We start from the raw sequence: 14,311 nt of genomic DNA, 5'->3' as shown, positions 1-14,311 counted from the left end.
ATAGCTAGAAACCATCCACCAGTTCCTGAGGTTTTCTGAGTTCCCTCTGCTTGCCACAGCAGGAGAGACAGAGACACTGTAATAGGTACTTCTCTAGAAGGACTTGATTTTGAAACTAAGCACAAGATGGACTTTTTGCAGGCTATGAAATGGGCTTGCAAGGGATGCCTTGTGTTGTTGAAATGTAATGACAAGGTAGACTCTAAATTTTGTAGCAGATGGATGTGACTCCTGAGGCTTTTGCAAGGCATTGTGAGAAAGGAAGGTTTTTCCTAGACCATGATGGCAAGCTGCTTTCAGGGACACCCAGGTGTGTCATGCAATTAAGAGACCTTTATCAAAGACATACATTTCCCAACCCTCTTCTCCGTTGAAAGAATTTTGTTTTTGTTAAGAAAAAAAAAATGAACAAATTCTGCTAGTGCCATGCCCTGGCTTTGCAGGAAATTGGCAGATTTTCAAATCAAAGGTGTCTTATGCTGAGCAGCCCCATCCCCAGGTGCTCCTGCACACCCCTGGCAGCACTCTCAGACAATGGTCAGTGCTGTCCTTCATTGCTGAGCTTCAGGCCTTACCCCACTAAAGTCTGCCCAGCTTTGAGGGTAAAAGCTCAACTTCTAGAGCTGCCTCCTACTCTGAGGACAATTCATCTTCTGGAGACTGCAACAACTCAAGGTGCCATCACCCTGTGCTGCCAGTGGGCTCTGCTCACACTGGGTGACAGAAGGGACCAGCCCTGCTGGGAAACTCAGCAAATTTGGCCTGATGCCTGTCAGCCAAGGAGGATTAAATAATGACAAAGGGGATGATGGACGTGGTGCCACGTTTGAGAGTAACAGACAGGAAGGTGCCTGGTTGCTGCAGCAACAAGGCTGGGAAGATGGGTTTTTCTTTTGGGAAGATGGGTTTTTCTTTCTCTTTTCACCTGCCAATCTTCCCCCCACGTCAGGGCTCTGCTGCTGCAGGAGACGAGCAGTGACATTTACACTCCCACTAACAAGATGGTTCAGTGATGGGCAGCTCTGCAGGAGAGCATCTGGAGTCACAGAGCCTGAGCAGAGAGGAGGGGAGTGTCCTCTCAAGCACATAGAATAATTTGGGACTTTTTGTTATTATGAGCATTACTGGGACAGAATCATGCATGGAAACAGCAGGCAGAGCCTCAGTGGGGCACTCAGGGCCTCTGACCTTTCATGTGGGTCAGGTCCTGCAGCTGATGGGAGCAACGAGATGTCACTGCTGCCCAAAGAACATCTCTGCATGTCCTGCTGGGAGAGGGAAGGAAGAAAAAGGATATTAAAAGGGGGATTTGCAAGAAGTCAAGCATCACCACAGGAGCAGTTTCACTTCTCAGCCTGTTCATAGCAGCAGGCTGTGCCATCAGCCGTGCTCCTGCAGTTCAGCATTCCTCAGTGCCCCAGGAATCTGCCTTTGGCTCTTGAGAGAAACCTTACTAAGGAAGCAGAAGTGAAACTCAGGCTGCTTTTTCTTCCCTGCATCTTTGCCCACCACTGTGTCTCTCAATGCTTTTCTTTGCCTTCTGGATAAGACACCATTCAGTTCACCCAGAGTGTCACAGCAATAATAGGAACGGCAGTAATAGGAGTAATAACAATAACAATAATAATGCTACTGCAAAGTAAATGTAAGAAAAACATAACAGCTCCAAAATGAATTGCAGTGGTGGTGCAGGAAACTGCTTTGGGTCATCTCCTCTCTCTTACTGGTTGTTTTGCTGCTGGCACGAGGAGGAAAGTGGAATTAAGAACCAGAAGCCTTTCCTGGTTGCCAGACTGCTCTGCCACTGCAGCCAGCTGAGGAGGTGCCTCATTGGACCATGAACCCCAAACTGGGGGAGGAGATAAATATCATGGCAAATAAACCCTGAAATTTGTGAATTCCCATGCCCAACAGAGCCAAGGAAGGCAAATTTCCTAAGGATCTTTGGCTGCAAATCAAAGACTATAGTATGGATGGCACTGATCCATTTATTTGAAGGAGAGCATCAATGGGTTTTCTCTTGTCTAGAGTGTGACCCTTTTGCACAAAGCTTGGACATTCCTGATATTGTGGAGATTTCCACCCTCCTGTTAAATCAAGGTGAAAGATTAGGCTGCCAATCATTAGTAATACACAGATAAACAGGCTGTTCCACCAGCATCCCTGTCCCCATTCCTCCCTCTGAGCAGAGGGCATGTGCTAATCAGCCACATTTCATTAAGAAGCCAGGCTAAAAGATTAGGTTGCTGAGAAGGGCAGCCCCTTTTTAGTGTCTTTACCCCTCTCTGAAGCTGGGGCAGCTCCTTCAGACTGAATTTTAAAGGGTAAAATACCTGATATATTGTAACACAGTTTCCTCAGAGTAATTGCTCTGATTTTCTACATCTCCACTAAAAAACTCCCAGCATTTCCCAACTGGTGCTTAAAAGTACACCCAACAATCTGCAGAGAAGAGATGACTGAACAAACATACAGCCAAGCCTGGGGGGAAACTGCATGAAGGCAGATTAGAAAAAGACCAGTGAAATAATCTTTCATATATTGAAACTGCAGAAATTAAGAGGGTATTTGCAGAAGTCTCTCATTACAGAGAGCACACAGGAACCATCAAGATTTCAACCTGACCAGTGCATGAAGGTTATACAAGGGAGAAACCCAACCTTTCCACCATGGTGACCATGACAAGTCCCTTGTCAAAGTGATCAATCAGCAAAGCACAGAAAATGAGGTCACTCGTGGAGTTTTTTCCAGCAACTGAAACTCAGCAGGGATGGGCCCATAACAACCTTTGCATCTTTCAGCAGAGGGTTCAGGATGGAAAGTTGCTCCCTATGGTACCAGAGCCCACAGTGGGAGCTCCAGCTGGAAAGAAGCTTGGCAGCTTGCATGGGCAGTGGATCAGATGAAGAAGAAATAGAAGAAAAAATATCCTTTTAGCATTCTTGACTGGAACCCACTTTTCTTGTAACTAAAAAAAAAAAAAAATCATATTCTCTTCTGTTACAGGAGATTTTTTTAATTGTGAAAATTGAGATGTTTTCATGCCTTGTGGGTTGACGTTTTGCCTTCAAACCCTAATAGAGAAAAAGAAGGAATCCTTTGCAAAACATACTTGCAAAACATACTTGCCTAGAAGACTGTACCAGTGTCAGCCAGACCGCCCTGTACTGAAACCTTCCATGCTCATGTTGAAGTTCCAGTTTGGACCCTTTCAACACCACTCCAATATCCTTTTCTGATTCCTGAATCCCCTCCCTTCCCCAAAACTGTGGGTTGCTTCTTGTAAAACCTGACAAGAATCAACTGTCCTACAAGGGCAAGGAACAGGCTGTGCCACCCACCAGCCCACGTGTCCATGGAGCGGCAGAGAGGAACACCAAGAACTGTGCAGAGGCTTCCTTACCAGCTGCAGACACTTCCACAGTGTTCTCCTTTAACTGTGTGGCTACATCTCAAATGAGCCACGTGCAATTTCCCTCCCACATCCACAGAGCAGGGCTGTCAATGCTGCTCAGACTCTGGTGGCCCCAGCAGATTTGCACTGAGCTGCTGGGCTGGCCCTGGGGAATCTGTGCTGTCAAATAGGTATGGAGTCAAAATTGCAGAGCAGCAGCAAGCATGGAGCAGGGGACTCTGTCTGGTTCACTGTAGAGGAAAGCTGTCCTAGAAACAGGAGCCTTGCACATGGAGCTGAGCCAAGTTTGGGATCCTGTTGCTGCCAAGATTATCTCACACCCCAACTCGACCTGGTCATCGTGGAGGAGAATGTTTTGAAAGCTGCAGGGGGTGACATCAGGGTTAGATGTGGGAACTTGGTTTCTCTCACAGTGAAATGAGTCTTTCTGAGCTTTGACCCTTCCCCAGAGAGCCGTGACAATTCATTAGGCAATTGTAAAATCAGAATGTGGCTGCTGACTAAAAGTTGCGGCTCATTAATAGCCCTATTTATTGCCAACCAAATAATTAGCTTAGACATGCATCGGCAGGCCTTGATTGCATATGGAATAACTCCCTTATTACACAGAAATCAAATGAGTTTCTGAGGACAGCTCAGGTGTCACCTCAACCCCAGAATCAAAAAGGAAGAGAAAAAAAAAAGGAAAAAAAGCCCATCCACTTCAATGTGTTGCTCAGCAACAGAATTTGCGGGGGAAACAATCTAGGAATGAAGGAATGAGCATTTCCAAGAGAACAGGTTATTTCAGGCAAGACATCAGGGACGAGCAAATGTCACAGAGGAGGAAAACTTCAATTTTTTTCTCCTCCTTTAATCAATAATTCAGACTAGACATTTTGGATAAAACAAGCATTTAAGTTAGCTGATTGAAAAACAGAGATCCCAAACCTTTACCAAGAGTCACATTGCTGAGGAAATGTTTATTTGTTTGTGTGAGGGAAACGTTAGATTTACTAGACACCGAATTAACAATTGAAAAACGCTCTTAGAAATGTCACTTGTTCATTTAAAGAGGAAGATGATGCAATGCCAGTACTGCTATATTGTACAGCATCCTTCCCAGAGCAATCCCATATTAATTTTGTTGTTCTCCTTTCCCGTGTGTCCTCCTTTCCCTCCCTTCTCCTGTTTCTTGCAGGACAAGACGAGCGCGCTGAGCCTCAGCAATGTGGCGGGGGTTTTCTATATCCTCATCGGTGGGCTCGGACTCGCCATGCTGGTTGCCTTAATCGAGTTTTGTTACAAGTCCAGAAGTGAATCAAAGCGGATGAAGGTGGCAACCCATTCCACGGCCTTTCACACCTCCTCTCTGATCCTCCCCCGGCTCCAAAGCTGCCTTCAGAGACGGATGCAGACCATGGGTGGAAAGCCAAGACATAGGGATAATGAAGTGACTGTGTCACTCAGCCTGCTAGAAAGGAATAGGACCATCTGAGGAAGCTGAAAGAGGGTCAAGTGGGCTGTCATGGGGAGCTGATGCAAGATCAGACATGTGGCAGAATGCTAATTCAAAATCCAGACACAGAGCAAAAACACACCACAAGCAGCAACAGAAACACATTGAAATTCCTTAAAATGAATGAAGGCAGACTGCAGCAATGTGTGTGCAGCACGGATGAAGTGTGCTGGGGCTGGTGTGATACAGCCAGTGCTGCAATATGGAAAAATCCCCAAACCCAGGCTCCTAACAGCAAGATAAAACTGGGAGAGTGCAGTAATGATTCACATCCTGTTGTTCCCTTTGCTGGCACCCTGCTGGCACAGTTTCCAGGCTGACAACATCAATACATGCTCAGAGCATTGTTGCCCTGGAATGGATGATGTGGGCCTCCAAATCCCAGAATGATGGATCCTCTTTGAGAGAAATTGGCCTCCAATGTCTCCCATAATGGTTTTTTAAATTCCACCCTGTCATGGTCTTGCAGAAGCATATTTCCTACAGCCCAGGAGATCTGTTTCAGCCCTAAATTCTGGTGTGCCTGAATTTCTGAGTGTTGTGTCAAGAGGGGATTAGATTTGAGAGCCTTGGAGATAGACATTTAATGCAGAACCTGTGGAGCACATACATCTGAGCAATCCCTTATACAGATACCGTGGTGTTAGGGGAGGCAGAGGGATGTGTGACACATCCCTTGTGTTCCTGACCTCTCCCATCAGCATGGAATTTGTTACGGAAATATGAAGCATGCAGTGAGTTTCAAAAAATCCAGATAGGTTTTTATTTCACTGAAACTCACCCAGAATCAAAAGGAAAATAAGCAACTGCTTCTTTGGGTTTTATGTCACCATTTCACAGCACGCTCAATGTTTTGTCAGCAATAATAACATTTCTAATGCACTGAAAATGTGCTACAGCTCTTTTCCCATTGAGGTCCAGGAAATTCCGCAGGCAATGAGAGCTATCTTGAGCACAGGGGTAAAATGATATGAACAAATAGTGTCTATGGAACTACAAAGATTAGATTATAATTTGTGCCCACTGTAAAGCTAAGTATGGCACAAATGCATTGCAAGAAAAGTGTCAGAATGCAATAGCTCAGTAGCTATTCCAGATTTATCTGTTAGGGATAATTCTTCACCTGAATATCATAGTCCAGAAAGAATGATGGTGCCCTTGGAGACAGCTTGAATGGAAAGAAACCAAATTGGCTTTATTTTTTAGTTAAATTGTTCTAAGCAGGTCATTTCCTTAGATCTATGAAAGTGAATGTTTTGGATGTATCTGGAACAGGAAGATGAAATTTTGTTTCCTGAATTAGGCTTACATTTCCTAGTTACCTCAGTCATCACTGTAGACAAAAACACAGGCACATGCTCAAGTTCTCACATGAGGAAAGTTAAACATATGTTTGCAGTGAATCAGAGTCCACCGTGCATGACAGTCCTGGAGTAGCAATAGCATCTCTATGGGGGAAGTGTGTAAAATACCTCTGCTCAGATCCAGGATGACTGTTCTTATGTTGTAGAGTTTGAAGAGGTTTTTGGCATATGGCACTGATTCTTTATACCCCAAAATACTGCTGAAACATTTAATTTTGCATGTAGAAGAGGTGTGAATGAACCGAGCAGATGCAGTAGGGACATGCAGAAAGTGAGAGTCTGAATGGAGACAAGGAAAGGGAGAACAGTTACAGAAAAACACTGGTTAATATTATAATTTCTCCAGCATTGCAAAGGACAGGGGGAGACCCCCCCGTCTTTCCTAAAAAGGGTTTTTGTTTAATCCCACAGCAATCAATCAACGAAGCCATACGGACATCAACCCTTCCCAGGCCGGCTGCAGCAGGAGGTAGTGGAGAAAATGGACGTGTGGTCAGCCACGATTTCCCCAAATCCATGCAGACCATCCCATGCATGAGCCACAGCACTGGCATGTCCCTGGGAGCTACGGGATTATAATTGGCCTTTTGACCCATTTCCTGGGTGAGAGCAGGGGCAGCCCAACTCCACCTCTCCAGAGCCAAAAATCATACCCAACACCAACAAGACAAACGACGATGACAGAAGGGACAATTGGATGGATCTTCTCAAGGAAATCAAATAAATTTCCCTTTTTATTTGCAAACAGATCCACTGGCAGGAGAACAGAAACAGGTCTGTACTGCAATAAGGAGAGTGTGATGGGATTTTACAGACTCGTGAACCATCCCTGATCAAAGAACCACTGGAACACTAATGAGGACTATGCCATTTTGTTTTAACTTGGTTGTTAATAAGTCTTAGTGTGTGCAATATATATATTTTTTCTTACTAATTCCTGTGGTGTCAGGGTAACATCAGCCCTTTCCCCCTTCCCTGCTCAGTCCTTCAATCTGGTTTAGTTTGGGACGCAAACCACAATGTCTGAGCTACTAAAGGCAAAAAAGGAAAGACCAACGAGTGGCAAGTAGAACTCAGTGCAGGGTGTCAGCACTGACCTCTTTTGTCCATCGTGGTTCTGCCTTCATTGTTCTGTGGTGAACTTGGGCTGTGGAGTTATTGCAGCGAGGCAGACAGAGCTGCCCCAGCTCTCCCTGCAGCACAAAGGACTTGATGCAGGAAGAAACCTGAACACAAACACAAGGCTGTTTTACAGGGGGAGAAGTGATGGGTGAGTTTGGAAAGCCCAGGTAGCATGAGGACAAAGCAGTAATTCTTCCAGAGATGATGAGCGGTGATTCAAGAAGAAAATCACGTGCCTGGAGTGGAGAGTGGCAGACTGGAGCAGAGGGTTGGTCTAAGATCACGGTCGGCTGCTAAAGAGGGAACGTAAATGTGGTATTTATTCCCCTCACGTGTGACTCTCCTGCCCAGGTTATTGGGGGCTAATAAGCAATTGTGAACCATTTCTTCATTGCTTAGCTTCTGTGTGTGCTCCCTTTCTGGTGGTCACATAAGGGAACCACCTCGGGCCAGGAACAGGCCATCTCCAGACATCCAGTTCTAGACAGCTGCCAATTAACCAGCGCAACGTGCCACAAGTCATGGGCTGCCATGGGGACACCCTGCCCTTCTGCTCTGAAATCCCCTTATGGCCATTCTTTCCTAACTCAGAGGGACATTTTGTAGGTAGCTGGCCAGAATGGATTCCTGGAAGGAGCTGCTGAAGCAAACCAAGGAGGACATCATACAAGAGCTTAATTCAAGCAGCCATGACATTCAGCAGCATCAGTGCTGGTCACAATCTCCCCACCAAGCTGGGGCCTGTCTGGGTACAAAGCCAACAACCATAGCAGATTCCCACTCGTATCCTTAGAGAGGGGGAAGCATCCACAAGTCAGGAAAGCAGGCTGCTGACCCCAAACTTGGTGTTGCAGAAACCCACAGTGCCAGACAGGCAGCTGGGGGTCCAGCCACAGGCCTGGAGGTCAAGAGGGCAAGAATGGTTTTCCAGAACCACACAAAAGGTACATTCTATGAATCTCTGTCATGGACAGACAAATGCTTCCCACCCTGGTGGGCCTGAGACACCTCAGGGGTGTGACATTCTCAAGTGAAGGATTCCCAGGGGAACATCTGGTGAGGGAGAAGATCTCTGGGGCAGGGGCTACAGTGAGCCCACTTGGCCTGGTCCCATCTCACTTATGGCAAATAAAGTTCAAAGGTTCTCACAGAGTCCAACAAATACCTGCCCAGGGACTGAGCTGCTGCTGGAGCATTCTGAGCTGCTTTTTCTCATTTTCTTTACTCTTTTCTGGTTTTTGCAACATAGCAAAAGAGGAGCCACGAAAGAAGGGAAGGTGAAGAGAAAATGATGCAGGCAAATGACTGGCACGGGTCTATGAGAAGAATCTGGGATTAAGGCTGGAAACTGTGGGAATACCAGTTTCCATTCGTGTACGACTGTGCAGAGCAATACATTTACCACTTCTAACACCAGCCTGGTCTGAAACATCTGCTCCACTTATCCACTTGTCATGCAACAGTTTGGAGATCAGCAAGTCAGAGTCAAGGTCCTGAGCCTGAGCACAGCATGTCGTGTGCCAATGTTTTCCACTGTCCAAAACTGGGAGCATTGTGATCTTCATCTCTCATCACTGAACATGAACTCTGTTAACAGCCACTCCAAGCACCACTTCAGGGCACTTTTTGTTGCTTATCATTCTTTTTAACCTGCTTTTCTTAATTTTAATGTCACTTCTGTGTAACGCTAGCCCAAGTGGAGGCATCCTTATCAGCACAAGCTCTTTTTTCCATGTCCAGAGCCCTCAGATGAGTCTCCTGTCCCAGCTCTTGTCGTGTTCTGGGCCAGTGTGGTGGGAACAGGCTACTGGTGCCCACCAGTGCCCCATCCTCCTCCAGGAGCAGGACCCCATGGCAGCAGGTCACAGCAGTCTTGTGAGCAGCAGTACTGCTAGAACTGGCCACCTGTGACATGAAGATGTGAGATGCAGCTGTGAAAGGCTTTTGATCAGTGGAGGGGTTACAAAACAAAACAAAACAAAAAAAAAAAAAAAAAAGGTGAATAGGACAAAAGCGTGGAAAATGTAAACTTGTAATATGTATTTTTACTACACTTTTCTTAAAAATAGAGTAATGGTAAAACTCTTAAAGACATTGACATTTTTTCTCAACAGGATTCCATATTTAACAGTTTTGGCTTTCATTAAATTTTGCTCTTTGGTACCTGGATCTTTTATTTAACTGCTATATTTGTTTTAACTCTCTTTTGGTTTCCTTTCGTTGTTTTATTTTTTTTTCTTTTGGCAGTACTGCAAAGGATTTTGCTTTATCAAATGCAATGGTGTTTTTCTTTTCACATTTTCTTTTTTTGAAACAATATTTTTATTGGTAATTATTATTTACACAAAAAAAAGGAAACTATCAGCTGGAATTTTAGAACCAAGGATCCATGATCCATTTCTCATACCTGTCCATGCCGTTTTGTGCCAGTGCTGGATGTGTGGAAATGAAAATTATGTTACCCCTCAGGCAATATTACCCAACCTGAATCAAAAGAGATTTCTTTGATTTTTTGCTGTGTCTGAGTTGTGAACAGCAGCCAAATAAACTGCTTCAGGTTGAAATTGGGAATCTATCTAATATTTACCCAAGAGTCAGGAAACTAAATATTCATTGGGTTCAAAATTAATGATTTTGCTTCGTTTGGAGTCTTGTGGGGTTATTTTTTGAGGAGGGCTATTAGAGGATTTTAGCTTGTTTATACAGAGAGAGAAGACATGGCTAGCTCAGAGAAAACTCAGAACCAGCACTGGTCCAAAAATCCCTACCAGGATCAGCTTTCCTAGGAGCTCCCATGCTGTCTCAGAGGCTTGGACATTTAAGATGCTTCTCACTCAGTTTTCACACAACTGACCTGCTAAGTTCCTCATCTAAAAGCCTGTTGGGGGGGGGGGGAAGAGAAAGATTTAAAGGGTGTTGGACATTTATGCAAATACTGACAGCTACCAAGGTAAACTGCACTCATTAATGTCATGGTCTTGGGGAGCACTTGGTGTCACAGGGGTGGAAGGACTCCCCATCTCCTCACTCCCAGTTATCATCTGGGAAAGCTGAGACACACAAGTGCCTTTGGACCAGGCATCCCACAGGCCAAGGTTAGAGAACCAAGATCTCCAGCATCCACAAGTGGTGTCTTCCCCACTGGTAAGTTTTAAATACAGAATCAGCAAAAGGCAGAATTAATATGTTTTGAAAGGGCCAGCGAACCCTGAGGCTTCAAAAAGCAAGAGATTCCCAAGCACTGGGGCCTCAAGGAGAGGCTTCCCAAGGGCAGGTTATCCTGGATCATCCCAGTTTGATCTTCCACAATTCCCTAGGGATCCAGTGCTGTGCTGGGGGCTTGGATTCTGTCACAAAATGCCCTTCTTGCTCAGAGGTTCACTCTTGGTTCCCAGTGAGATTGCAAAAAAATGCACAAGAATCCTTTAAATCATAGCGTGAACAGGACAAAATTTCCTCTGGGTGGCAAACTCAAAAATTCCTTCTAAAGTCTCCAGTAAGAATCCTTCCTCAGCAGTTGTTGAATCAAAAAAAAAAAACCTCTCTGAACCCTGAAGTGCAGCAGGAGAGCAACAGATGCATCACCCAATCCATTCCTTTGCTGTGGGGTCAGGACCCAGAGCTGGGATGCTCCAAAAAGATTTGGCTGGGCTTGTTTGTCCCACCTGCCACCAAGTGCAAGGAGAACTTAAATTATCTAAGTTTAGGGAAGGGACAGGGGGTGCATGAAAATGTTCTGTAAACCAGTGGGTGCCACTGGCCTGTTCAGCTCCAGTAACTCAGTGCTGTGTGTCCATCAAAAGTTTTGGGAGACATGGGGAAGTTTTCACTGTGAACACGGGCTCCTGCTCAGTCTCCAATGACATGGTCAGTCACCCAGGTCTCACATGTGGCTCTGGGTCCCAGGGGAACATTTCTGTGCACATTTCTAAGCCACATGTCAGAGCTTAGGCACCACCTTGAGGATGGGAACACTTGGGCTCCTACCAGCAAAAGTACCAGCTTAACCCCAAATCCCTTTTGGGGACCTGTGTGGCCTGTTCTCTGATGGCTCTTGTGCTGCTGGCCCCTCCTAAATACAGATACCCCAGTTACCTTCATGTTACCTATGAGCATAAATCAGTTTGTCGTCCACCAGTGCTGGTTTTGTGTCTTGGTACCCCACTGCTGACTGAAGTCCCTGTGCTCTCATCTCTGACACCCAGTTAATTTTAATTAATTAACAGAGACATCAGGATATCACAGTGCCATGCACAGCTGCCCAGCAGCCTGCAGGAGGGCAGGGCTTTTGGGGCAAAACCCACATGCAAGTCCCAACTCCCTGTTGCTCCATCTTCTTTGCAAAGATGACACCCTTCCCACCTACTTTCTTACAGAGCTGCTCTGTTTTCTTCCAGACACTTGGTCCTGATGGTTTAAGTCTACAAGAGGGATGAGTTTAGTGTGCAAAAATGGAGACTGATCACTCCATCAAAATCCTATTTCCACCCTGGGATTCTACACTCAGCATTACTTTCCATTTCCCTTCTGTCCATCCCCATCTCTCCTCCATTTGTACATCAATACTACCCTCAGCACTGCCAGGTTCTCTTCTCCAGGACCTGGAATGGGCTCTGGGTTTGCACATGGTGCTCTCTTGGAAGCAGATAAGTCCCTATCACCATATAGCTTTAGAAAGCAAATTAACTTTGGGATGGGGCAGAGGTGTGAATCCAGCTCCACCCTGGGCAGAAATGATCCCATAACCTCTCACACTGTCCTTGGGCAGCAAGGAGCCCTTCTGTGGAGCCACAGCCCTGCAAAGTGCTGGGCTACCTGGCTGTCCCCAGAGCACCTGGACTAATCTCCCTTTTTCTGGAGTGCACTTCTCCCAGGAAGGCATTTCTGTCTGGCTGCCAGGAGCAAATCTGGGAATCTGAGAATCACCTCCATGAACTCACCTGCTGAACCTGTGCCAAGGGAGAGCTGTCTCTAGAGCAGTGAAACTGCAGCCCTCACCCCCAGAAGGGTAATCACACCCCTTCCTCATGCACTAACATGCATACACAGATATTGAGATGCCTTTCATAGCCCAAATTATCTGTCAAGGTACCTTCCTATTCCTAAGAATCAATGGGGTATAAAGTAACAGCCCCAAAGTGTGTTCATTACTCTGCAGGGCTGGTTTAACATGCTCTCTGGACCCCTTCAGCAGTAGTAATTCCTTCCCTGTTCGAGCTGGCATCAAAATTAATGGCATGTTGTGTTCTATAAGTCCTGACTTTTCAGATGAAAGGTACAGGGTGCTGTTCCCATCAGTGTTACAGGGTAATAAATCAATGCTTTCCCATTGGAAGGATTTCAGACAATTTCACAGCTCGCTCTCAGGAGCTCTTAACACAACCTGTCTGCCAGGCCACTGGCCCATTGGAAAAAAAGTTTACATGAAAACAGGAAAAAGAGGGGAAAGGCCAACATTTCATTGCAGTGTTGTTGCCTGCTCCACGAAGGATGCTGGGGCCAGGGCAGCAATGGCAAGGTTTCCCCAGACCCCCTCTCAGGAGGGGGCACAGCCAAAGGGAGGACATTCCCTGTGCCAAGGAGGCTCTGGACAAGGCCAGCAGAGGCTGGGAGGGTCTCACTGGATCACACAGCATCAGAGACAAAATCAGTTTGCCTTCTTACTGCCAGATCCTAAAACAAACTGCTGCCAGTTTCCAGAAAAGCAGCAGGAAAAGGGAAGAGGAGCGAGGCCTGGACAGAGCTCCCAGCAAGCCCCCAAAGGGTGCCCACACAGTTCCTGTCCCAGCTTCTCTGAAAGCTGCTGCCCACAGAGCAGTTCACTTACTTAACAACATCTTTACCAAGTAAAACTTAAATTCCTCTGCTCCCAGGAGCACATGTGAAAGACAGGAAGAGGCTGAACTTGAAAGGGGAGCCGTTTTATTGCCTCAGATTAGCTCAAACTGCATGACGAGCTTTCCTCACTTCAAAACCAATGTTGTTAACCTTGAAATCTGCATTATTAATATTTCAACATGAGTCCCATCAGGAGCTGCTGCAAGAGCTCTCCTGGACTCGTGACAGCTCGTCCTGTTTGATTCTAATCATATATGAATGCATGAGTTAAGAAGACATCATTAAAAGTACATTAAGTTTAATTATGCTAGCAGCCACAGACAGTGGGAGCATGGGCTTAATGCAGAATGCATAACTAGATCAGACCTAATCCATTAGATCCATATTTGTTAAAGAAAATGTTCCTTGTCTGTAAGTGTCACTGCAAAGTGATCCATAGGGTTTGGAGGAGCAGCAGCATTTTCTGGGGGTTATTCCCTCCCACCCCTCTGCCCTCCTCCCTGCCCAACATCCCTGTGCACACAGCTGGGCCCTCACTCAGCTCCTCGCCTGCTCAGTTTAACAAAAGCACACCAAAAACACAGAAAGAGATCCCCCAGCCCTGGAACCTGGAGGGGTGCTGCAGTGGTTTGAGGAATTGTGGACCAGATCTCTTTTGCAAGGACCTGGTCCCATCAGAGGGTCTGTAGATGCAGGAATGCACCAGTCCCAGGTGGGTGTGTGGCCTCACAACCCACTTGGACCAGGGATGGAAAAGGATCCTTGATGCCTTTATACCAGCTCCAGGAGTATTGGCTGCAGAGTGGCTCGGGACAAACATCCAAAGAGAACAAAAAAAGACAAAAATAAACCAAAGTATGAATGTGAAAGTGTTTCAGCTCCTTCTAGGGTTGATCCAGCTCTCTCCACTTACACCAGAAGGGTGCTGGCATGGGCCTGCAGCTGTGGCAGGAGGGAAGGGGACACATCCCTTTTCCCAGCAGCCCTAAATCCACCCACTGCATCACTCTGCAAAGCCACAGCGTTCTCAGGAAACCACCATCACCAGTGGGAGCCGTGGGTTTTCTCCCCCAC

At 46.2% G+C, this 14,311-nt stretch overlaps 1 protein-coding gene across 6 annotated transcripts in view; it reads left to right on the top strand.

Annotated features, from left to right (window-relative positions):
- The window catches only part of GRIA1 (glutamate ionotropic receptor AMPA type subunit 1), a 119,516-nt gene extending 109,956 nt beyond the window's left edge, over nt 1-9,560 (top strand). For 4 of the 6 annotated variants that reach the window (XM_059860274.1, XM_059860273.1, XM_059860270.1 and 1 more), the window contains 2 exons: nt 4,596-4,730; nt 6,668-9,560. In XM_059860274.1, the coding sequence (XP_059716257.1) occupies nt 4,596-4,730; nt 6,668-6,856 (324 nt within the window). In that variant the 3' untranslated portion in view covers nt 6,857-9,560. The remainder of the gene's footprint in view (nt 1-4,595; nt 4,731-6,667) is intronic. The other 2 variants (XM_059860276.1, XM_059860275.1) reach the window with 1 other exon arrangement.
- Nucleotides 9,561-14,311: the final 4,751 nt, after the last annotated feature.

Source organism: Haemorhous mexicanus, chromosome 15, assembly GCF_027477595.1.
Source record: "Haemorhous mexicanus isolate bHaeMex1 chromosome 15, bHaeMex1.pri, whole genome shotgun sequence".
Taxonomy (NCBI): Eukaryota; Metazoa; Chordata; class Aves; order Passeriformes; family Fringillidae; genus Haemorhous; species Haemorhous mexicanus.
Note: the sequence above shows the minus strand (reverse complement) of the source record. Positions and strands in the feature narration are given on the sequence as shown.